At 38.3% G+C, this 25,127-nt stretch overlaps 1 protein-coding gene across 1 annotated transcript in view; it reads left to right on the forward strand.

Moving 5' to 3' along the window:
* Window positions 1-22,589, forward strand: part of adamts9 (ADAM metallopeptidase with thrombospondin type 1 motif, 9) — a gene marked incomplete at both ends in the record, with an annotated part of 39,866 nt that extends 17,277 nt beyond the window's left edge. Inside the window, 20 exons of the mRNA XM_079845304.1 lie at window positions 47-193; window positions 479-620; window positions 882-986; window positions 2,595-2,740; window positions 3,012-3,193; window positions 4,057-4,193; window positions 4,330-4,447; window positions 4,619-4,714; window positions 8,309-8,475; window positions 8,948-9,077; window positions 9,293-9,419; window positions 10,598-10,808; window positions 10,932-11,093; window positions 11,220-11,381; window positions 12,432-12,551; window positions 16,237-16,344; window positions 16,558-16,725; window positions 18,791-19,066; window positions 20,231-20,392; window positions 22,401-22,589. Coding sequence (XP_079701430.1) covers window positions 47-193; window positions 479-620; window positions 882-986; window positions 2,595-2,740; window positions 3,012-3,193; window positions 4,057-4,193; window positions 4,330-4,447; window positions 4,619-4,714; window positions 8,309-8,475; window positions 8,948-9,077; window positions 9,293-9,419; window positions 10,598-10,808; window positions 10,932-11,093; window positions 11,220-11,381; window positions 12,432-12,551; window positions 16,237-16,344; window positions 16,558-16,725; window positions 18,791-19,066; window positions 20,231-20,392; window positions 22,401-22,589 — 3,055 coding nt within the window. The remainder of the gene's footprint in view (window positions 1-46; window positions 194-478; window positions 621-881; window positions 987-2,594; window positions 2,741-3,011; window positions 3,194-4,056; window positions 4,194-4,329; window positions 4,448-4,618; window positions 4,715-8,308; window positions 8,476-8,947; window positions 9,078-9,292; window positions 9,420-10,597; window positions 10,809-10,931; window positions 11,094-11,219; window positions 11,382-12,431; window positions 12,552-16,236; window positions 16,345-16,557; window positions 16,726-18,790; window positions 19,067-20,230; window positions 20,393-22,400) is intronic.
* Between the last annotated feature and the right edge of the window lie 2,538 nt (window positions 22,590-25,127).

Here is a 25,127-nt window from a genome sequence, read left to right on the forward strand (position 1 = left end):
CTTGTTCTGTTTGTGTGTGCATGTGTGTTTTCAATCATGCCCTCAGGTTCAACATGCCTCACGACGACAGTAACAAATGCAAGGAGGATGGAGTCAAGAACCAGCAACATGTGATGGCCCCTACACTCAACTATTACACCAATCCTTGGATGTGGTCCAAATGTAGTCGGAAATACATCACAGAGTTCCTCGAGTATGTAAACCCCTTTTACACTCTGTACAGTGACAGGATGTTATTTAGCCTGTGATGTTGGCTTTGACTCTTGAAGTTGAGCACTACTTAATGATTAATGTCCAGCGTTAGCATGCATTTGTTTTCTTCTAAAAATTCTCAATTACGATAGAAATGACTTCATCTGCAGCAAGCGTAACAAATTCTCTTTTTTTTGTGTTCGGTCACCTACTGAGAACATTTCTGTTGTTTGTCTCTTGTTTGTTTTGTTTTCTTTCAGCTCATTCGTTTATCATTTCTCATTAGCACAGGGTATGGTGAGTGTTTGCTCGATGAGCCGGTTTCTAGGCCATACAGTTTGTCCCAGCAGCTGCCTGGACAGATATATAACGTCAATAAACAATGTGAGCTGATATTTGGTCCTGGAACACAGGTGTGCCCATATATGGTGAGAAGATCCCTCACGGAATTGCATAACATACTGACATGGACATCTTCTAGTGTGTATTATCTGGTCTGAAATTATTTATGGACCTGTTTTTAAATGAAAGACCATGATGAGAATCTGTTTTTTGGTTACATGAAGTAGAGGTTGTTATCCAATTACATTCAAAGCATGTTACACATGCATGAAAACAGGCATCGCTACAAATTTTGTGTGTAAGAGTTAGATGTTAAAACTAACATTAAGTGTTTGGATGTTGTGCAGACACAATGCCGGAGATTGTGGTGCACCAGTCCAGAAGGAGTCCAGCGTGGCTGCCGGACCCAACACATGCCATGGGCTGACGGCACAGAGTGCTCTCCAGGAAAGGCAAGGCAACTTCAGAAAACTACATTTACAGCAAGATTCACAACAACAAATGATATCAGTTGTGTCGAATTTTATTAGAACATCCCCCATTTCCCTGATTCAATGAAACAGAATGAGACCCCAGCAATCCACCCATGTCTACAAAAATCTGTTGTTAAATGACAAACATAAAGATCCGAAATTGACACAGATCCCCTCATTTCTTGGGACACATTTGGTATTATTTTAAGGCATAGTTCACCCAAAAATAAAAACGGCCATAATTTACTGACCATCATCTCATTCCAAACCTGTTTGACCTGTATTTCTTCTGTGGAACATACAAGAAGATATTTAGAAACAAATGCCTCAGTGTTTGTTTTGTCTGTACAATGAAAGTCCAGTGTTGATTGGACCCCATCATTCTCCAAAATATCTTTGAATACCTTCCAAAATATGTTGCTGAAGAAGAAAGAAAGTCATACAGTTTTGGAACAACATGAAGAAATCATTTTAGTTTCTGAAGTTGAATGATTTCATTTTTGGGTGGACTATCCCTCTAGCCTTTTCTATCATGAAACAACAATACACTTGGCTGGTTGCTGTATGTTATAGTTTTCTGTAGTTTTAATACCCTGACAGATACTCATTATGTCTCTTGAAAGAACTCCATGGAGTTAACACATTATATTTCTGCACATGTTGCAGTTGCAAAGTAGATGAAAAGCAGATTCTTCGATGTGACTTCAAGCACATATTTCCTCCAAATAGGGACCAAATCACTTCCACAGTGACACTCGTCCACAGTGATATATTGCTTTGTTTTTGCCCTCGTCTCAATGTTTCCCAGATTGTGAACCCAAGTCAAAATTGTGTAGTGATTATGATTGTGCATTACATCTCTCATGACCTCCATATGAAAAGCATTGCAGATAGCGTCACGAAAGGGCAATTTTCAAGGTTGCTTGGTTTCTCAACACTAACTTGCTGCAAACGCATTGTTTTTTCTCTGAATGTCATATGGCTGAATTCATATGGAATCCCCTTGCTGTGGTATCATGCAACTCAATGCATCTAGATACGCACAAGATCAGTCTCTCGCATCTTGTTTTGATTTTAACAAATGGACCACCCAATATATGTGGATTGTCTGGTAATCATTGGGTGAAATTGTTTTACATCAAAGCATTGCATCACAAAGCTTGACCCACGTGCAACTTGATGCTTCGCTCCGTAAAGTTTGTTGCACCTGAAAATTTTGACATGAATCATGTGAAAGGGATTTGTATGATTCAGAAAAAAGGACTTTTCCTGTAGCTAAAATAGTAGATCACAGTGCTAGAAAAGGGCAAGATCAATGTGTAGCTTGAATACAATGCAAGACTCATTGGTCTGCCAAATGCATAAAGTGTAATAAGTGTAATTTTGTCCCAATTGACCAAACAGTTTGTTGAAATTAAACAACTCTGCTGGACAAGGAGTTTACTCTTTTTGAGTAAAACAAAAGAGACTTTGAATTGAATCATGTTGTCTGTGTATTAACAGCATTCTTCATCATTCTAGTTGGTGTACTTTATAACAAACAGGCAGCAATGATCTCATCTTTCTCTGTTTTCTCCTCACTTTCAGCATTGTAAACATGGCCTGTGCATCCCTAAAGAGCATGATTCTGTTCCAGTAGAGGGGGCCTGGGGCGTGTGGAGTCCCTTTGGCACATGCTCGAGGACCTGCGGAGGGGGAATCAAGATCGCTGTGCGCGAGTGCAACCGACCCGTGTAAGCTGCCGCTCTTTGTAGTCTAGCATCCTCACTGGACTGTGAATTGGCACCAGGTTTCTCAATGTTCCTTGACAAATGGCAGCAGCAAAGCCATCCTAAAGAAGAATATTCTTCAAAAGAAACTGCATTCTCAGTGCACTTGGGTAGACAGGAGGCTTTGCAGTCAGACAGAAACATGATCAGGAAAACAGTAGGGACTTTCTAAGAAAGGATTTTGTAGTTTTCCCAATGTGACCATGTACTTTGTGTGTGTTTTTATGACATTTAGACCCAGAAATGGGGGAAAGTATTGTGTTGGACGAAGGATGAAATTCCGTTCCTGTAACTCTGAGCCATGCTCCAAGCAAAAGAAAGACTTCAGGGAGGAACAGTGTGCCAGCTTTGATGGGTTACACTTCAACATCAATGGTCTACCTCCAAATGTCCGCTGGGTGCCAAAGTATAGCGGAAGTAAGGGATTTAGTCCAATGATTGCAACTGGCACATGGTGGGCTGTATAACAAACAAATGAATGGGAAACAAACAAATTAATCTGTCATTAATTTCTCACCATCATGTCATTACAAAACCTTTCTTCTGTGGAACACAAAATGAAATGTCTTGAAAAATATACATGCAGGTCTTTTCCAAACAATGACAAATTATGATGACTATGTCCGTTAAGCTCCCAGAAAAGACAAACACAAAACGTAGACCATAAAATAATTTTTGTCATATGTAAGCTGTTCAAAAACTCTAAGAATGATTTGTTCAGTGATCTGGTTTATACGTTCAACTCACTGATTCAATCAGTTCACTGGAGAAGAAGACTTTCAGTGAATAATATTGGTCTGTTCACAAGTAGTTATGAAATGCATTTATGGCACTTTTTTTTGTAATTTGGGAGCATAACAGACATGGTCATTACAAGTTGTAAGAGTCACGTGAAGATTATTCAACAATTTCTCCTTTTGTGTTCTACTTTTGTGTCTCTGCTCATTTGGCCTTAGAATTTGTTGAGGGTGTCCCTATAGAATAAGTTTCTTCATTTTGTTTTGTTTTGTTTAAACATAGTGTTAAACCAGTACATAATTGCCTTCGGTACGTATAACCCATATTAAACAATTCCCCGGGATTCCCTCATGATTTGAGACATGATGATTTCAAAGGTTCCATACTTTCAAAATCAAATTACCAAACACAATTAAATTTCAATTAACGTGATAATTGCGTGGTACAAAGCTGTGATGAGAAACATATTATCATGTCCTAAATACAGTAGAGCTGATGTCAGACTATATTAACTCTCTCTCTCATGGCTCTGTGTGCTGTAGTTCTGATGAAGGATCGCTGTAAACTATTCTGTCGTGTGGCGGGCAGCACAGCTTATTATCAACTCAGGGACAGAGTTATTGATGGCACACAGTGTGGGCCTGACACCAACGACATCTGTGTTCAGGGCCTGTGCAGGGTGGGTGCATTTGTGTGTGTATGTGGTGTTAAAAATGCAATTTAAATCAATGAATATCCTGCATAATCTGAAGCAATATTTCTGTATAATCCTGTTCAAGTGTCCTCTGAATTATTTCCCCATCCTGTTTCTACAGCAAGCAGGATGTGACCACGTGTTGAACTCCAAGGCCAGGAGAGATAAGTGTGGGGTGTGCGGTGGGGACAACTCATCTTGCAAGACTGTTGCAGGAACATTCAACATAGTGCAATATGGTAGGTGACAGGCTGTAAGTTTAGTACAGTTGAAAACAGCTGCTTATGTCAGTCACAGTAACCCAGAGTAGTTTGATTCACTTGAGTTCCATGCAGTTCAGCCCAATTTCAGACCAAAAGAACAATCGTATTTTAGGAAGAATATTTTATTGATTTCTGCTTTGTTTACAGGTTACAATGTTGTGGTGCGAATTCCCAGTGGTGCAACAAACATAGATGTGAGACAACACAGCTACTCAGGGAAACCAGAGGATGATAACTACCTTGGTGAGGCAAAACAAAATAGACATTAAATAGAATAGCATATGACTTTTTTCATTTCTGTAACAGTAATATGTTGGAGATGCACCGAGCTGCACAATTCTAGCCAATACAGATGCTCATAATTATTTTCATATTATCTATGAAATTAAAACTACTATTTATCTAATTAATTTTTTTCCACAACATTACAATGTACAGCATGAAAAATGGATATTCATAACGAGATTCCATTTAAAAGTGTTTCTAAATTATTTTAAGATGAACTTTAAATGAGCGTTAGATGACAGCAAAGGTAATCTAAATGCAAAAATAAGAGAAATGAGCATACAATTAAATATCCAACATTGGCCGATACAATGGCCCTCATTTATCAAAAGTGCGTACACCAATTTTCCAGCGTACACCTGGCGTACACCCAAAACCACGGTGACTTTGAGATTTATCAATATGGACGTTGGCGTACGGCGAAAACAATTCCTAACACCACAAAACGCACTGACAAAGATATGCTATATTATGACCCACTGTAAAAAACAACAACAACAACAACAAATAAAGCCCTATTCGCACGGGATAAATATTATCTGGGGACCTCGTGTGATTTAGAAATTACTCCCCACATCTGAATTTTGCTTAGCGCATTCGCACGGGATAAGCTGTGATTTTACTCGAATTTACTGATTAATCTCCCGGATATGATGTTACTTGAAAATGTTTTTTCGTTATATAGCTGTATGAAATTATAAACAGTCGTATCGATATCATTTTGATTGTTTTATAGTAATACAAATAATTTCGTTCAGTTAGAGAACAGACGCAATTAAAAACGTAACTGAGCAATATAATAACAATAGGTATACGACGGAAGATTCAGTTTCAAAGCTAATGTAAAAGTGCCCATTTAAGCGAGTTGTCATTGTACTGTTCTGTTTTTGTGTTTTTCATTAAGAATAATATTAAACACACCATTCAAGCAATTTACTCCCAAATTGTGCTCATTCTAAAGTGAAAGTAGTAGCCTATAATCCGCGTGGCCGCACGGGAAGTCATAACGGTGTGCATTATATGCAGCCTAGCTCCATTCTTCGTGAAAGATAAAGATAGAAATGCGCACAGGACACAAAAGCCTTGCAAAAATTATATACGATCCGCCTAATCCCGGCCAAATAGATGCCGATTCGCACGGGACTAATATTATCACAGGACCTCGGTGTTTGGCGAAATATGGTAGGTCATTTGCGGGGGAATTTTTACTTTACATATTACAGACATGGCCGATTTGCACGGGATTAAGATCACAGACATTCTCTGCGATTATTACAAATCACCAGAGCTCCCCACATATAGGCTACTAATCCCGTGCGAATAGGGAAGTAATTATAAACTTCAGTGTTTATTTTTGTGCAACATGGACTTCAATGTTTAATTTGTGTGATTTTACCAAAGCATTTGATATGTATTCCTCCAGTTGCGAGTCTGTGCGCTTTACCTGACGTTGGTTAGGCCCGGTGTGGTGCCGAATTCTGACCCCCTGCCAGATTATTACCCCCTAGTATTGGAAGGTTTAGGAGTAGGTGTGGGGGAGGGGTTAGGATTAGGGGTGGGGTTAGGATTAGGCAATCAGGTAGCGACTTCAACGAGGGGGGTAATAATTTGGCAGGGGGTCGAAATTCGGCACAACACCGGCAGCTGCGCACGAACTGGGACTGAACATAATTCAGACTGACAAAATAATAAAAATGACATTCTTCTTCTTTTAAATAATAATAAAATAAATAATAATAACGACATTCTTCTTCTAAATAACAATAAGCGTCATTAATAATACAAATAATAATAAGAAGAATCTAACAAATTGTCATGCAATTATATTAATGTGAATGAATGGTACTCCACATCACATCATCATCACTATTGTACACCCCAATACATGTGACGTGATACGAAATTAAATGCATATTATTTCAAAACACGTGCTGTAAAATAATGAATTGTGATAGGTAATTTCACATCCAAAAAGCTATTTAAACTGGATTTCCACCGTACACCTTTTTGTGGGCGCCTTTAATCCCACTCTTTAAACTCCCAAATAAAACAATTTAGTTTTTTTTCCACTTCCCTGGTGATGGTCTCGATCTCCACGTCAGAGAAGTTTCGCTTCATTGCCATCTTCCGAGTGTCCATGGCGTAAAATGAGGGCGTGGGGGAGGCAGAGACTTGAATATATAGGGGCGTGTTATTCTAATGACGATCGTTTTCAGCCGCGGCATTTATCAAGGGCAGGTTCTGCGTACGCCTGGATTTCAGAGGTGCGCACAGCTTCATAAATCAGGCGGTGAGAGGAGTGTAAGCATAATCTTACGCCAACATATACGCCCGTTTCTACGCAAGATTGATAAATGAGGGCCATTATCTCAAAAATCATCAGATAGCAAAACCGTAACAAAATATTGTGCATTCCTAGTAAAAATTTTATATTTAAGTTAAGAGTTTATAGAGAACTCTGTAATTCAGTTGGTGTTGATGCTTTATCATCATTACATCAGACATCCCAACCTGCAAAAACTCATTTATGGGAGATGGCGAACACACACGCACACACACAAATGCAAACTAATGAATGCAGGCAATTGCATAATATTATACTATATTATATTACATTATATTCATATTTACTCGTAAGCCAGGTTCTTTCCATAGTCAAATTAATGTAGAGTGTGGCAAAATAAGAGGGGAGGGTCTCAACGAAATCCGAATGCAAGTGGTCACAGATTTCCGGGACAATTTGCAGGCGTCAGGGAGCTGCTATTAATATGCGGGAGAGAAGTGGGATGTCTGTGACATTTTTCAAATTGATTTGCATATTCATAAACAATGCTCATTTAAAATTAATCCAATGTCATTCTACACTAGAGTAGAGCCTACTCCTAGGTAATGTGTTATAGGTGAATTGATGTCAAAACTTACTGCAAGCTTTCATAAACTTTTTTCGTGCTAAGGAAATATGTGCTGTTTTCAACAGATTAGTGAGCTGTGCATGTGTGTGTGCGTGTTTATTGATATCTTTGCATGTCTCTGTGTATTTGGCGTATATGTGTGTGTTTATGTATGTTTATCTATCTACAGTGTATGTGTGGTTTAGGCCAAGACAGGAATGTAGACGTTTTGGAAAAGGTTTGTTTGAATGTGTGTAGGTGGTGGAGAGGGGGAACAGGGGTTGGCCGTTGTAATGTGTGAAGTAGTGAGGAAAGTATCTCAGGAAATTAGCTGCATAATCACATTAGTGTGCATTTTTGAAGCATACTGACTTCAGTAGAGCAAGACGTGGCCTCTTCATGGAATACTGGATTTCTTTACCCCGATTAGCCTAATCTGCCCTGACTGTTGCTAAATCTGACGTTGTAAATGAAAACGTTTTATTTCTTAGGTCATGCCGGTCTTGTAGTGAGACAAATTTGTGTTTAAAACAAATGGACTCTACTTTAGTTGTTTATCCTGTGGCATGCCTGGCTGAATATATATTTGCTTTGACTATTTGAGCTTTAACATAAGGAAAATAAAGCAAGCATGCATGTTGTTTCCTTTTTTGTTTTGCAGCCTTGTCCAACAGCCGTGGAGAATATTTACTCAATGGAGATTTTGTGGTCAGTATGTTTAAAAGGGAAGTCAGAGTAGGGAATGCTGTTATTGAATACAGTGGCTCTGACCATGTCGTTGAGAGAATCAACTGCACTGAACGGATAGAAGAGGAGATTATTATCCAGGTAATATGGCTTTACTGAATTTAATTTGAAGTTATATGTGACCCTGGACCACAAAACCAGTCATAAGTCGCACAGGTCTATTTGTGGCAATAGCCAAAATCATTAGGATATTAAGTAAAGATCATGTTCCATGAAGATATTTTGTAAATTTCCTACCGTAAATTTATATAAAAATGTATTATTAGGAGTAATATGCATTGCTAAGGACTTCATTTGGACAACTTTAAAGGGAATTTTCTCAATATTTAGATTTTTTTTACATCCTCAGATTCCAGCCAGACTTTCAAATAGTTGTATATCGGCCAAATTTCAGATGATGTATAAATCTCAATTTCAAAAATTTGACCCTTATGGTTTTGTGGTCCAGGGTCACATATGTTGTTTAACATTGTGAAATCTCACAATGTCAGTAATTTTTTAACTCTTTTATAGCTCGATATTTTTGGTCTAATTGTGACTTTTTACCAACTAGGTGCTATCCGTAGGAAACCTCTACAACCCTGATGTCAGGTATTCCTACAACTTTCCCATAGAGGACAAACCTCAGCAGTTTTTCTGGGATGCATACGGCCCGTGGCAGGATTGCAGTCTTTTGTGCCAAGGTGGGTGTAAGCAACAAATATTTTTTGTGAAATGTTTGCCAGAAACGTCAGTTTAGAATTTGGTAAACGTGAACCAGACGTATGATGCTGTCGGGTCATCCAGTTCAGTATTTCTTGGAAATTTGGAAAATGCAACGGGGAACTTTCTTTCTTCCTAGATCACAAACATGTGTTTGAACTTGTGTATGCCTTGTGCTGTATGTTATGTATATCAGGAGAGCGCAAGAGGAAGATCTTGTGTAATCGTGAGTCGGATCGAGTGGTGGTGTCTGATCAGCGGTGCCATGGCTCTCCTAAACCAGCTGCGATCACAGAGCCATGCAACACAGACTGTGAACTCAGGTATATATGTCCACATTCACTTGTTCAATAAACATTTAGGGGCAGATTTACTTGAATCTTTTAGCGTTAAAAAACTACTGTCAGGATTTACTAGAGACACGTAGTGAAAAATTAGCGGTGAAAGGGCATGGGCACAGTTATTTTTGTGGCAGACTTATTGAATATGCATTTGCAAGAGTTTCCATTTCAGATGCAAAAAAATATGAGTATTTAAATGAAACATGCAAGGTGATTTACTAAGGTTTGCGCAAGTCAATTTACAGGTGTTTGCATCGTCATTTGCCGCCCAAAAAAAGTCTTAAACCAGACGTTGATTTTCACTGCTCTTGGTAGATTGCATTGGTCATTATTGAAATGATCTGACTGCGCATGTGTTCTTTAATCTGCACGTCGTCAGTAGATCATGCACAAAACCTTCCACTCTCATCTGTGCTTATTTGGAATTGTGCTCACACACTAATTTGTCCTTTTTAGTAAATCTGGCCCTTAGTGTTTTATTCAACACTTGAAGGTGGGTAAGTTTCATTTAAAAAGCAACATTTTGAGCAAAAAGCTGAGAAAATCTTGTTTTTGTCAAAGACTAGGCCTACTTCTGGATCAGATTCAGAACGATGATCAAAACATAGATGCAGTAGATTGAGTCCATCAAACCCCCCAAAGCTTCACAGTCCTATAGCTCGTCCTAGGTCGACATTTCATTCAGTAGCATCAGGCAGTTTAAATGTATATGCTGTTGATGTTGATGATAACGTTACTGTACTTATGCATCTGCTTACATATGCTATCGCTTGTTTCTGCTTCTTTTTGCCTGGTTTTTGATCCAGAGATTCCATACTCTTTCAGAAGGTGTGTCATAGTGCCCCCTACCTTATAACAGTCAAAACACAGAAAGCCTGAAAATTCCGTCAAAGGCAGGGAAGAGTTGTCTCACAAATAACGGAAAATTCCGTCAATGGCGGGGAAAGAGCTACAATAGAAATAATGTATTTTAAATTTTAATAATATTTCACAGTATTATTGTTTTACTGTATTTTTGCTCAAATACATGCAGCCCTTGTGAGCATGACATACTTCTTTCAAAAACCGACCCCAAACTTCTAAACAGTTTTTTTTTTTTGTAATGAAACCAGAATTGAACTAAATGAGGTTTATCCTGGTGGCTTTTTGTTAATTTACAGGTGGCACATTGCTCGCAAAAGTGAGTGCTCAGCCACATGTGGTCTGGGCTTCCGGACTTTGGACTTTTACTGCACCAAACAGAGCAGGTTGAATGGAAAGACCCAAAAGGTCGATGATCGGTATTGCAGCAGTCAGCGCAAGCCTGTTGACAAGGAAGTGTGCCATGGAGACTGTAACCCTGGTGGATGGGAGTACTCCTCTTGGTCTGAGGTGCAAGAACTTTACTGCTCTCAAATCAACCCTTGTTAAATGGTATCGATGTACTTGGAAAAATCGGGACTCTATGTATGTGACATATAACTTACTATGAGGATTTTTTTCTTGGTTATTTAGTGCTCCAGTAGCTGTGGAGGGGGAACGCGTCGTAGGCGTGCAGTATGTGGAAAGTCAGCAGAGGCTGATGACGAAAGCAAGTGCAACCCACAAGAAAAGCTCACAGTCCAACCCTGTAATGAGTTCCTATGTCCTCAATGGAAAACTGGAGACTGGTCAGAGGTAAACACCAACATGGGCAGCATCAAATGTAATCTGGATTTATGCAGACTATGTATAAGTAAAAATCTAGTCGTCCATCTTGGCTTATACCACTGCTAATATGTTCCTTTTGGATTCATTTGGCAGTGTCTGGTGACATGTGGCAAAGGCTACAAGCACCGCCAGACCTGGTGTCAGTTTGGAGAGGAGCGTTTGGATGACCGTTTCTGTGACTCATCCAAACCAGAGTTTGTACAGGCCTGCCAACAGCAAGAATGTGCTTCCTGGCAGGTGGGACCCTGGGGACAGGTGAGAAAAACGATTTATTGATTTATTGTATTGCTGCGAATAAAACATTGTTTTGGTTCATGTCATGTTTAGTTATGACAGGTATTACATTGAGTATATTTGATGCTTATTCCAGTAAAATCGAAATTCTAGCACATATTGATGAATACAATGTAATTTCTAGGAGTGCAGGCGTTGCTGGTGGATATTGTAAACAGATTATCACAGCTGCCGAGTGGGCGGAAAGCGACCACAAAAATGATTAGAGACTAGACAAAGAACAATATTTGGTATTGTTGCGCTGATGGTGAGCACATCCAAAATAAGGTGTCTGTGGATCCTTGAAAAGAATGAAAATATCGGAGATTTACTCAAAATGTAAGGCCCTAACAAGTCTTAAATGTTGTCTTACATATTTTTGTATTGAAGGGTGTATGATATGTTTGTTGACTGCAACAGAAGAATATAGAATATTTACAATACTGTTGAAATGTTTGGGGCTGGTAATTTTTTAATCTTTAGTTTTGACATGTCTAAAAAAAATATATATTACATAAAATGTAAGAGTTTTAAATTTTTTCACAGCCCTGTGAATATCATCCATTCATGGATAATGTGTTTTCTGCCCATTTGAGCAGTTTATGCTTAACTTTAGAAAAGCAAATAGGGGAATATCTTCAGGGGAATCACAGAATTTGTGTGGGCAAACTATCTTTAAGTCCTAAAGTATGATAGAGATTAGACATCACTCTTGCATAGATTAAGCAATCATGATAAATGCATGTTTGAGGTGCTTTACTGAAGCATATGCGTTCTAGCTGCAAATTCTGCAACACAAGCTTGACCTTGTTGCAGTTAAGGCAGCGATGAGGAAAAGAGAAAAAGAAAAGGAGAAAGGTGGACAAATTACTGGCCCTTGTCCCAGGTTGCCCATGCGGGTGCTTATCACATCAGTGCTGGACTGACGCCAGCGGGCCATTAGTGGACAGTCTCAAATCTGAACTTATTCTCCAGGATAAAGCATAGGCATTACTGTCACTAACTGAACGCCCTCTTTATTTGTGCATGTAGTGTACCACCACATGCGGCCCAGGCTATCAGATGAGAGCTGTAAAGTGTGTGGTTGGCTCATACCGCTCTGTCATGGATGACACTGAATGTAATGCAGCAACACGTCCAACAGACACGCAGGTAGGAGTATTGATCAGTCACATTGACTCTCATTCATTTCTCACTACTGATTGCAAATTAATAACTGTGTTAGTTTTTAATAGCATGACTTTTGTAAACCATAAAGGGGTCAATCCGTCTATTAGAACAACTTTTCTTGGTTCAAATTGCTGTATTCTTGGTGAAATGAAAGAACAAGAAGCCAGGGTGCATGTTAAACATTGCTTTTATGAACTGAAGCCACACCCCAATTAAAGGGAGAGTTCGCCCAAAAATGAACATTTGCTGTTAATTTACTCACCCTCAGGCCATCCAAGATGTTGGTGACTTTTTTTCTTCAGTTGAACAGTAAAGAAGATTTTTAGCTGAAACCATGGTCCTTGGTGATTCGTATAATGCAAGTCAATGGCTACTGTCACTTTGAGTCAAAAACATATTACAGGCAAAACAAAATTAATATCTGTGGTTCCTGACAATACATTGAGGTCTGTGCAAGAAATTATTATTTCTTGTTAAATTATATTATTAGAACATTATTTACAATATATTACCTGTAATCCACAGCCTCTGCTAACAGTCCTGAGCTCATTCACTACAGTCTTATGCGCGAGCTTCCTGTCGCATAATGATGTATGCGTGAAAGCTCAAACTGTGAAAAGTCAATCTTCCCAATTGAGATCATGCATATATAGTTCTGCATCTAGGATAAGCACAAGTAAGTAAGATTTTGATGAACAATACAACACATGCATGCTCCCTCTGTGTTATAAACAAACACAGCGCCAGATCACATGTGAGTTTGCTCCCGCGCATGCGTCATTTTGCAACAGGAAGCTCATGTTTCTGACTGTCGTGAATGCGCTCAGGACCATCGTCAGGAGCCACGGTTATTCATTTTATGTTTTTTTGACCCTCAAGGTGATGGTAGCTATTGACTTGCATTATATGTATCACCAAGGACCATGGTTTTAGATAAACCATTTTCTTTCCTGTTCTACTGAACAAAAAACCTACATGTTGGATGGCCTGAGTAAATTAACAGCAAATTCATTTCAGGGTGAACTATCACTTTAAAACTCCATTGCAAACACTGTTTTGCCTTGAAATGGATATGATTTGTTACACTACTATATTAAAGGCACAATATGTAATTTGTGCAACTAGAAGTCAATTATTCAAAACAAAGTCATAACTTGATGACACCTTGATTTTTCTCGGAATCATGGGAGTTGTTGTCTTCACCGCTCTGGAAAAGAATCCGACGGGACTCGGGCAGAAATCATATTCATGGATGAGCGAATGTATTAAAGATTTATTAATGTTACTGTAGTATGAAGCAGGGTGGGGCTGAAAGCCTTTGGAGCGGAACGTGGCTAATGAGAGACAAGCGCAAAATCTGGCTTGAGAGCAGTGGAGCTTTTATTTATTCTTCCGGTCATGCGTATGTGGGATGCAGCGCTGTTTTATCATATTGGATACATTTGAGTGTGCTGAAAGTTATGTTATAATGCTACTCTGTACATTCGCTCGGCGGCTGCTATGAGACACTAATATCAGATTGATATTAGGCATGGTAAAACATGATACTTGCGGTAAATCAAGAAAACAAGATTTAAACAATTAGACTAACTGTGTTGAGCTATATAACCATGATTCGTTTTCTGTCGATGAATGCATCCTAACAGTTGATCACCTGTCTAATAAAACGCATAATATATTAAAGCGTCTTTGGTGTTTCCATGGTTTCTACAAAATAAAACCAGAAATCAAGGGTAACGCATGTATGATGTCATTTATTGGCGATACACGGACATGGTCGTGATAAAATAGCTAATTTCTCTGGATTTAAACATTCTTGGAAACATTTTGGGATAATGTGAGTGCACAAGTCAACAAAATATACAACAGTGTTCTAGTGGTTTTTGGATATTTTAATCCAAAGATCTTATTTATTGTGCCTTTAAATTATTAATTTCCATTTTGTTATTAATTTAGTTTGCAAGTATTTTTTTGAGGTATTGTATGAATGAATATACAATAAAAGAGGTGTTGTCGCTTGGGTATTACGAGTATTATGATAAATATCATTATTAATATTAATAAGTAGTTTTATGCCATACTGGAATGGGAAGCTGGAAAAGAGAAAAGTGGGTGCCGGTACAGGCTAAAAGGCAGGAAGGAAGTTTCCCACCCAGCATATTTATCACCTGCACTCAATATGGTCTTGTCTGAAGGAAAAGCATGGGTTTACACACACACACACACACACACACACACACACACACACACACACACACACACACACACACACACACACACACTGGCTTCCCACAGTCTTGGAATATCTAGAAATTTCAGGGAATTTTAAATTTGTGTTTATTAAGGCCAGTAAAAGTCATCATAATAATAAAATCTTAAAAGTCATATTTTAAGGGAATAATTATTATATTTTGAAATAATTTTGTGAGTGTTTTGAATCAGTTCATTTAAATTAATATCTGAATGATTCATTAATGACTCTAAATTTGTATTAATCTTTGACCAGTAATCATAAATGATTGGAAAGATAGAAAAGTTAATTAAAAAAGAAATGTATTGGTTAGTGTTGTAACCCTGTATGTGTGTGAACCTTTAATTTGCATGTGTAGTTTTTTTCATGATAAGCTGCCATGGTTATAATGTCGATGTCTATACAGTTCCAGTACAGATTTATGTTTAATGCTCATTTAAGTTAATCTGCAGTATGATTTCAACTTTCACAATCTGCACATACCTGTAAAATTAAATTTACCCCTCCGCCCTCCTCCGGTGTAATTGTGCTGCATAGCCGAGTGGCTGAACGCTGTGTTTCACAGACTATTTTATGAACTTTCCCGAGGCATTGCTTTTATAGAGCTTCATTTTCACAAGGCTTTTAGGAGATGAAAGAAAGAACCCTTTTTCCCACCATCAAGCCAAACAGGCTGATCTGATAAAAATCTAGGAACACACATATATATGTATGTATGTGTATGTATATATCGTAATATACACTATAAGTGACAGAGAGAGTAAAGAATTTAATAAATAAGGGATATTGTACAAGCAGACGGATTATCGCAAAATAAGCCCAGACAGGATGATCAGGACCTGGACGCAAAGCGGAAAGATCTTGTATCACCCTGAAGGGGTTTATTTTTTCAGATAATACAAAGAATGGCTGTACATTATCCCACATATTAGACAGCTACTTACCAAAGTATAAATGTACATGAAATTTCAACTTAAGCTCAAATTATTCAGTTATATAAAACATAAGCAGAAAGAACAAGCATAGCTATGCAGTAAATCGGTTGCTATGTAGGAAAATGGTGAACTACACTATATAGTCCTCATACAAAACTATCTGACCAATCAGTATTCTCAAGGATTCCAGAAAGACATGTAAAATGATTGGTGAAGGCAGAATCAGAGGGCCGAGAGTGTGGTAGGCGGGAGTGTGAGAAAGTCAGGAACTGAAAGGAGGGATACAACAGACAGAATGAGAAAGCGGGAGCCCCCCTGGTTTAAAATCCTCTACTGTAAGGCGCAGTGACCCAGAACAAGTGATTCCAGCCAGTCATGCATAAATCAAGCACACTGGCTCCAGCCATGAAGCCCTACTGGCCTCAACCCTAGTCACGGATCTTCATTACTGAAAATAGATTGTCCTTCTCTACTTCCATAGGACTGTGAACTCTCGCAGTGCCCTGTGACTCATCCTGTTGCCCCAGAGACCAAAGGGATGTCACATCCTGGTCATAAAACACAGTGGCGCTTTGGATCATGGACACAGGTACATCCCTGAAAATGTGATGTATATGAATGTGGCGAGGTTGGTGAGGGACATGGGAGGAGCGAGCGGGACCGATGGGTGATTGAGAATGAGCACCACCTGTCCCGCTCGCTCCTCCCATGTCCCTCGCCACAATGAATTACTAAATAAGTATTATGCTAGTCTCTGTAGTATGTTCTGTAGTTATTGTAAAATGGTTGTTCTTTACAATAGTGCAGCGCCACCTGTGGAAAGGGCACCCGGATGCGCTATGTAAGTTGCCGTGACCAGCAGGGTGGAGTAGCAGAGGAATCAGCCTGCGCTCATCTTACAAAACCTCCTGCTAGTGAGGTGTGCTCCATAGTGGCGTGTGGGCAATGGAAGGTTCTGGAATGGACTCCGGTAAAATTCATTAATATATCTTTTTCTATTAAAGCTTAAAGGAGTAGTTCAGCCAAAAATGAAAATTATATTTACTCACCCTCAGTGTATATGACTTTCTTTTTTCAGCCGAACACAATCAGAGTTATATTAAAAAATATCCTGGCTTTTCCCAGTTTTGTAATAGCAGTGAGTAGTCTCTGAGTTTTTGAAGCTCAGAAATGCGCATTCATCCATCATAAAAGTAATCCATACGACTCAGATGTCAGAGGTCACCCTTCCTCCGGAACTTGACTCTCTTGTGAACGCGTGTATGACCGTTGCCAGAAGCCAGTGATTAAAGTTTATAAAGTTTTAAATATGGATATTTTTCTTACACTGAAAAAAATGATTAATTGAATTTACTAAAAAAAATTATCGTAAGTGGTCGCAATCAATTTATTTGATCTCAATTTAAACAAAAACACATGCAATTCCCATAAAACCAATTATTTTTTTTAAATTAAAATCAAAAAACTAAATTTAAATTATTTAAACGAGCACAATTTAATTATGCTTAATTTAATCAGGCCATAATAATTTTTTTCAGTGTACAAAAACACATCACTTTGCTTCAAAAGGCATTTATTAACCCACTGGGGTCATACAGATTTCTTTTATGATGGATGGATGGATGGATGGATGGATGGATGGATGGATGCTTTTGGAGCTTCAAAACTCGGATACTACACTCAAAAAAATAAAAAAATAGTGCTATATGGCACTGAAAGTGGTTCTTGGTCGTAATCATAGGGGAACCACTTTTGGTGCTATATAGCACCATATCTTAACATGTTCTGTATATGATAGCGGTGCTATATAGCACCTCAGCCAAAGAACCAGTGAAGAACTGCTGAAGAACCACTGAAGCACCAAGATTGGTGATTACGAGCCAAGAACCACTTTTAGTGTCATATAGCACCATTTTTTTTTTAGAGTTTATTTAATGCAACTATAATGCTGGGAAAGCCAGGATATATTACTTTTTATTTAATTACTTTAGCTATTTTATTACTGAAATATTTTATTTTATTTTAACCAAACTTTTTATCTAATTTTGTTTTATTTTATTTTATCATAACTATTTGAGTTGAAAAATTATCAGGTTATCCAGCATAATTTAAGAATGTTCTTGTGTTTCAGTGGAAGCAGGAAAATCAGATTTTTTTTCACAATGTGACTTATTTGAATTGTGACCTAGAAAAAGTGCGGAATCTTAAATATACTTAAACATTTCAGTTTATTTTCAAGTTGAAATTACGTTTTGTACATTTGGACCCCACTGTATTATTCAGTAAATGTCCAATATTAACATGCCACTGTGTTAGCCAGCATTCTTTCAACACTGCAAGTATTTGTATTTTCATTCACAGCTGCTCTGCAGCCTAACATTATAGACAAATGACCTTGATCATTCTGTTCTCATTCTGGTGTTTAGAGCTCAGTTGTAATTGGAAACTGATGAGAGTTCATTTTGTGTGGATCTTGTGTGCAGATGGGGTTCAGTGTGCATCCTGTTCACATTTATACAGGAAGACAAGAATTACTATGGAGTAGCTGGATTGCTTTAGTCAATGGCCTCCTGCTTTTCACTGGTTTAAAATTGAGACAAACCAGTAAATCAACATTACATAATCCATGTTGCAGTATATGAAAAAAGTCAAACAAACTAAATTAAAGGGACTATTATTCTTTATTAATTTAAATTTCATACATAAATGTAAATCCTGCCATTACGTAGCTTGACAGTCAGTGTAGGTTAAAACTGTAGTAGATTATCATCTTAAAGTCGGCATGAAACGGAAGTTGCGATTCTTCCCTATTGTGACATTATATCTGAGTGATATGAACAGCTTCTCGAACAAGAAAAAATGTAGTGCTTGACTTGATTTTGTCCAATCAGGATGGTTAGTTCGTTGTGGTTTGCTTTTAGTCGACAGTGACAGGTTGTTAGGCACATGTATATAAAAAAATAATCATGTGCACAGATTTAAAATAAACACTGACTGCAATATTCCATAAAAAATCTATCTGTCTATATTTACAGTGCTCCGTATCCTGTGGTCAGGGTACAACTACACGGCAAGTAGTATGTATGAACATCAGCGATCAACTTGTGGAAATGAGTGAGTGTGACCCAGATGATCAACCAGCAACAGAGCAGGAGTGTGCCATGCCTCAGTGTCCGTCTCGCTCCAGCGACCACGGGGGGTTTTCACCTAACCCTGATCCTCGGAAAAAAAATGCTCCCACCGGACGAAGTGACCGCAACAGAGCTGGCAGACCCCAGTCGCATCAATGGAGAACTGGACCATGGGGGGCGGTAAGTACCTCTAAAAATCTTAGAATGATTACATCTCTGCATGCCCTGCCATGTATGTCTCTGATATTTTACATAGTCCAAAGACTATTCCAGTTAGAGACCTTTTGCCAAACCAGGAACAGAATGACATCCAAGGTGTTGCACATGAACTCTCCAAGTCAACCAGACAGCAGCATTTCCTCTGTCTGATAAATGATGCTGTTTCCTTCATGATATCAATGCTTTAAATAGTCTGTAGAATTCAAAGAGCTAAATATTGTGCCGTATTTGGGAAGCTCTTCCTCTGTGTCTTAAAGTAGGTATTAGTAGACCTTTTGAACAGTGTTTCCTTTAGCTATATATAATCTGTATCCTTCCGAGTGATAGTAATCATGAGAAATGTAATGATTTTTGTTCCGACTCCACATAATAATTCAGGTTTTTTTAAGGATTGCGATCCATTACCAAACATCACAGTAATTTCAGACCGATTCAAGCAAGTTCAAGAAAGTTGTTAAACGCATTTAAACGGATAATTCAAGATGTGACACCGATTCCTGAGTCTTTATGACAGATTCATAAAAACAAATAATAAAAAAACCCCTCAAAAAGCACAAGTCATTTTCTCAGTCTGTGATAACATGCACAATATATATATAAACGGCTTAAAAGTTAGGGGTCAGTACGTTTTTTTGGTTGTTTGAAACAAATTAATATTTTTACCCGGCATTGATAATAATAATAATCAATCTGCAACATGAAGACGCATTTATTTATTGTCTGTGTATTATTTTTGTCGTTCAGTCCATCTCTCTTATTACATTTAATTCAGACTGCAAGTTCTACTTAGTTAAAACGATATTTATTTTGCCAGACCATCAAAAGTATTTTATATGCTAAACTATTTCTGAAACAAAATGTAATTCGGGTCCATTCTTAAGAAAAAAGAAAAAGGAAAAAAAGGAGAAGAAAAAGCCACTTCTTGATTCCTAGTGCTAATCTTTCTCATCAAAGAAATCTGTGTTGGTCAGTGTTTGTGCATTGACGTATATTTTCCGTCAAAGCTAATGGGATGTGAAATTGGTCCAGTGAGAATGTGCTTGCTTGTGTTTTTGATTGTGTGGAAGGCGTGTGTGTGGGCCTTCTCTCATTATGTAGTTTCTGTTCCTATTTTACACCTCTCAGTGTTCAAGTACCTGTGCCGGAGGATTCCAGAGGCGTGTGGTGGTGTGTCAGGATGAGAATGGCTACCCTGCCAACAGCTGTGATGAAAGCACACAACCCATAGAGCAACGCTCCTGTGAGTCTGGCCCCTGCCCTCAGTGGTTCTATGGCAGCTGGGGTGAGGTAAGATGCTCTGAATTGAATTGAACTTAATCAAATATAATCACTATTGTTCAAATGTTTGGGGTCTCTTTTTAGGAAAGAAAAGAATACTTTTATTTAGAAAGGACACATTAATTAAATTGATTAAAAGTGACAGTAAAGACCATTGTCACAGAAGAATGGCTCTTAACTTTCTATTCATCATAGAATCCTGAAAAAATAAATAAATCATTAAGTAGCACAACTGTTTTCACATTGATAATATAAAGAAATGTTTCTTTAGCACCAAATCAGCATATTTGAATGATTTCTGAAAGATCATGTGACACTGGAGACTGGAGTAAAGGCTGCTGAAAATTCAGCTTTGCCATCACAGGGATAAATTACATTCTGCAGTATTAATAATATTACATGTTTTGTCTTAGAAATGCACATTTGACAGTGAGTTGACAGTAGTAGTAGCTTGAGTTAGGAGGATGCAGATGTACATTTATGTTCATTAACAAAAACACAGACATCAGTAAAAATTGTATCAACCTCATTTTTATAGTTTTATTCAAATTAACCATTGGTCTTCCATAGTCTCATACATTTAGATCATGATAGCCACAGTTAAAAACGCATATAGCTCTTGACTACCATGGTAAACTGTATATAGGGTGAATTCAGGGTGATTGGGAGACTTTTTGCCATTGAGATGGCTTGGAAAAAGTGTCCCAATCAACCTAAATTCACCCTATGGTTTCTATGGTATTTGTATGAAAAACAGTAGACCTAGCCTAAAAACATCTAGTAAAATGCACAAATTCTATAGCTCAATCACAAAAAGTACTGTAATAATATTCCCTTTAACATCCCACTTTAAAACATGTCTACATTAATAATATAATACAATTCTATATGAATGTCGCAACAGTAAATCCATGGTAAATTATGGATAAGATCGAAAAGCCTTCTGACTGTTTCATTGCGCACAGTGTTTCGCTTGTTTGTTCCATGTTTTGCAAGCGCTGTTCCATCTGGCTTTAAACTAGTTTACACTGAGATATTTTTTTGTTTTTCGCTGAATTCACGCTCTTCTCATTGGATCTCACAGCGCTGTTTAGTGTTGCGTGATCGAGACCGATCAGAGTGATCCGAGCGGATCTGCTAGAGCAGATAAATGGTCTGTCTGTGTGACGCGGTTCAAATGAGTAACAATTCGTGCTACCTTTTATCAACAAATTCGTCGCCTTTGGATGATAACTCAAGGTTAGTTTCACTTTTGATTTAACGTTCGTCGCTGCTTCCACTAAATTTTTCCTTCTCGTGTCGTTTTCTTTTCGAACCAGAGCAAATACTTTACATTGTTTCGGCATTTTATATAGAATCAATACAGAAACAAACTATCTGTGAAATGAGATACTAGTAACACTTCCGCGTATCTGTTCTGTATCATAACAAGCAAAGAGTCTCAGCTGAAAAAAACGATGCGCTGCCAAAACGCTCTCAAGCACCCACGGCTAGATGTTTTCAGCAGAACGCATAGCATTTTCGGCCAGCTAAAAACGGTTTGGTGGACACGCGGCCATAAGTAGGCCTAGCCTACGGAATGGGAGTAATCTATATCGAGTAAAAATGTCCAGAGCTTATCATCGTTATCGACATGAATTTTATCGCGATTCGATATGATATTGATTATCGGCCCAGCCCTAATATACAGTATATATATATATATATATATATATATATATATATATATATATAATATATATATAGGCTACTCAAAAGTGTAATAGCAAATAGTAAGGCATTGACCACATTACATACAATTTACATTTTAATCATGCATTTAAATTTTTTATTACATTTACAACTTCATATAAATGAGTTTTGTATATGATTTCTGAACAAAGCCTTAGAACGGTCCCTACTTAGCAAAACATTGTGGACATCTGGTCCAAGCTATCTTATGAAAATGTAGTCTTGACAAAGATTATATATGTTTATTGAAACTTTTTTTTCTCTCACCCATACTCTGCCTCCCTAGTGTTCAAAATCCTGCGGAGGAGGGATAAAGACCCGGTTGGTCGCTTGTCAGCGGCCCAACGGGGAGCGCTTTAACGATCTGAGCTGTGAAATGCTTGACAAACCACCCAACCACGAACAGTGCAATACTCAGTCCTGCTCTATTAACCCTGACTGGAGCACAGACCAATGGAGCTCGGTACGCTCGTAACTAATTTAACTTCTTCCCTTCATAGGTTCTCATTCTCGCAACATGCTGAGCTTTATTTACACTCAAGGCATGAAGAAAACAAACTGAAACTCAATTGGTTTGATCTTTAAGTAAGCAAATATCTGGTTTTAACATTTGCTGCTTATTAGCGAGTTTCGCACTTAAAGACCTATCAAACGTGCAGTTAAAGGTCCCATGGCATGAAATTTTCATTTTATGAGGTATTTCAACATTAATATGAGTTCCCCTAGCCTGAATATTGTCCCCAAGTGGATAGAAATGTTGATCGGTGTAAACCCGAGTTCTGGCTGTCTCTCTCTGCCTTTGAGAAAATGACAGGCCAGACTAGCCAATCCTGAAGCCTCCTGGTTTGACGTCCAAGCAGGAACGGTTTCCTCCCTTTCCCCCGCCCAGAGAATCTGCCACGCCCATGCAAACACTCGAGATCATTAACGTTACTTGTGAACGAGTGAACTGGCAGTTTCTCAGTGTTTGGATGTACAAATGAAAACAGAAGTCTTTCTTCAGTTCCTTCTGATCTGTGATCATTGATTTCTGATGTGTAGCTAATTATTTATTATTCGTGCACACGCTGCGGCTTCTCTCTCTCCCGACAGAACGGTGTTTTCGTGTTTTCTATCTTGTGAGTCAGTGTTTTGTACGTCCTCGTCGCGTCTATCTGTTCTAAAATGTGCATACAGTCTTTTCTGTTTAACATCAGCAGTAACATCTTTAGAGATAAACCTCACACACGCCGAAGCTCGGCCTTCAACATCCCCGACCCCCAGTACTGCATCTGGCCCACAGCGGAGGCACCAAACGCGGCGTGAGATTAAGCAGAAGGGGGGTAAGCGTGAGGGTATCTGGGCTAGGCTAGCCAGCTTTCCCCACAATAAACTGGATTACATTCGATTACTGCTGTTGTGTCTTTGTTTGCGCTGTGTAAGTTACTCAATGCGCATCACTGACGCTATTCATATGATTGGAACATATCTAGAAATAATGCTTTAATCAAACTTACTAACTCGTTCATCTCGCTGTAATGGTACATTGCATGTGTTACAAAGTTGGTAGAATAATGATGAAGAGGACTCGGTGTGACTGGGACTCGTGTTTATTCAGAACTCTCAGATACAAACACAATAAACTCGCGCTGACAGACAACGCTCTCATAACTCAGTAGTTACTATAAATAACTTTGTTAGCAATCGCTCCGTCTCCGTGATGTCCTGTTCGCGAACGAATCATTCTTTTGAATCGGTTCTTTTTAGTGAACCGAACCAGTTCACCAAATCGGACTGAATCGTTCTAAACGGTTCGCGTCTCGAGTCAGCGCTGATCCATAATTTACTAACTTTCTGACATGAGTGACAGCCCCTCTGACTAGAAATAAACTAATAACCTGAAGTATATGCTAGTAACTACAACAGTTCACCCTGAACTGAGACATGCTGAGAGAACTGATGTGAAGTGAACACAGGTCCATCTGTCTCTGGCAGACTCGTGCCTGCTCGTGCCTCGTTAAACCACGCCCCCTCCGCTCATTTAAAATGCAAAGATGTCAGCCAATCACAACAGTGGGCGTTTTTCCTGAAGTCTCACAGCAGACACGCCTCTTGAAGCAGGGCATTCAGCCACAGGGCAAACAGCAGTATAGAAAAAAATGCCTTTTATTTCTAAATTATGACATTTTATGATGTAAAAATCATACTAACAATATAAGTACACCTCAGGAAACACTATAAAATAATAGAAAAATGCCATGCCATGGGACCTTTAAAAATTGTTTTCGAGTGGTGTTTCCTGGCTGAAAAAGCGAGCATCTCTTTGGTCGATGTGTTTATGTTTGAATGCTGTTTCTAGCCCCATTTAATTATCTTTTCCCCCAATGCAGCTGTACTTTTGATAAATACAAATCATGGTGCGGCCCTTTGTTGTGGCTTGTTTTCAAAACAGTACAGTTGTATATATGGTAGTGTTTAGAATACATGGGAAGTAACACTTGTATTGCTCCACTGCAGATCTGAAACATCTGGCCACAGGCAGTTTACTGTATTATATTGAAACCATTGAAATCACTCTGTGCTTTTTCGGTTGCTCTTCATAATTAATTTCTGATGGAAACTGACTTTTTCAACCATACCTCACATGAACTCAGCTAGCCATTGACCTTTTTTCAATTCATGATGGTGCTTTTTCAGTATAAGGGAGACTTTATGTGAATTTCTGTCTATAGTTGCTATATTTTTGTATATTTAAGATAACTTACAGAAGTACATTTTTAAAAGTAAATACAAATAATTGTGATGTAATCAAAAATCAAATGTAGCGTTGTTCATTTTATATATGTTGATTTGTTGTAATATTTTACTGGGTTATTTACAAAATCAGTATTATTTCAGTTTTGTGTATAAAGTAACAAAAACATGTTCTAGTCTAGTGTGTAAAATTCCTCATTGCATTTCCCTCAGACCCAGGGAAGGCCAGGTTTTTTTTTCAATATTATTATTCTGCTTGTTGGCCAGTTACTTGTGTCTA

Source organism: Gobio gobio (genome assembly GCF_949357685.1).
Source record: "Gobio gobio genome assembly, chromosome: 19".
Lineage (NCBI taxonomy): Eukaryota > Metazoa > Chordata > Actinopteri > Cypriniformes > Gobionidae > Gobio > Gobio gobio.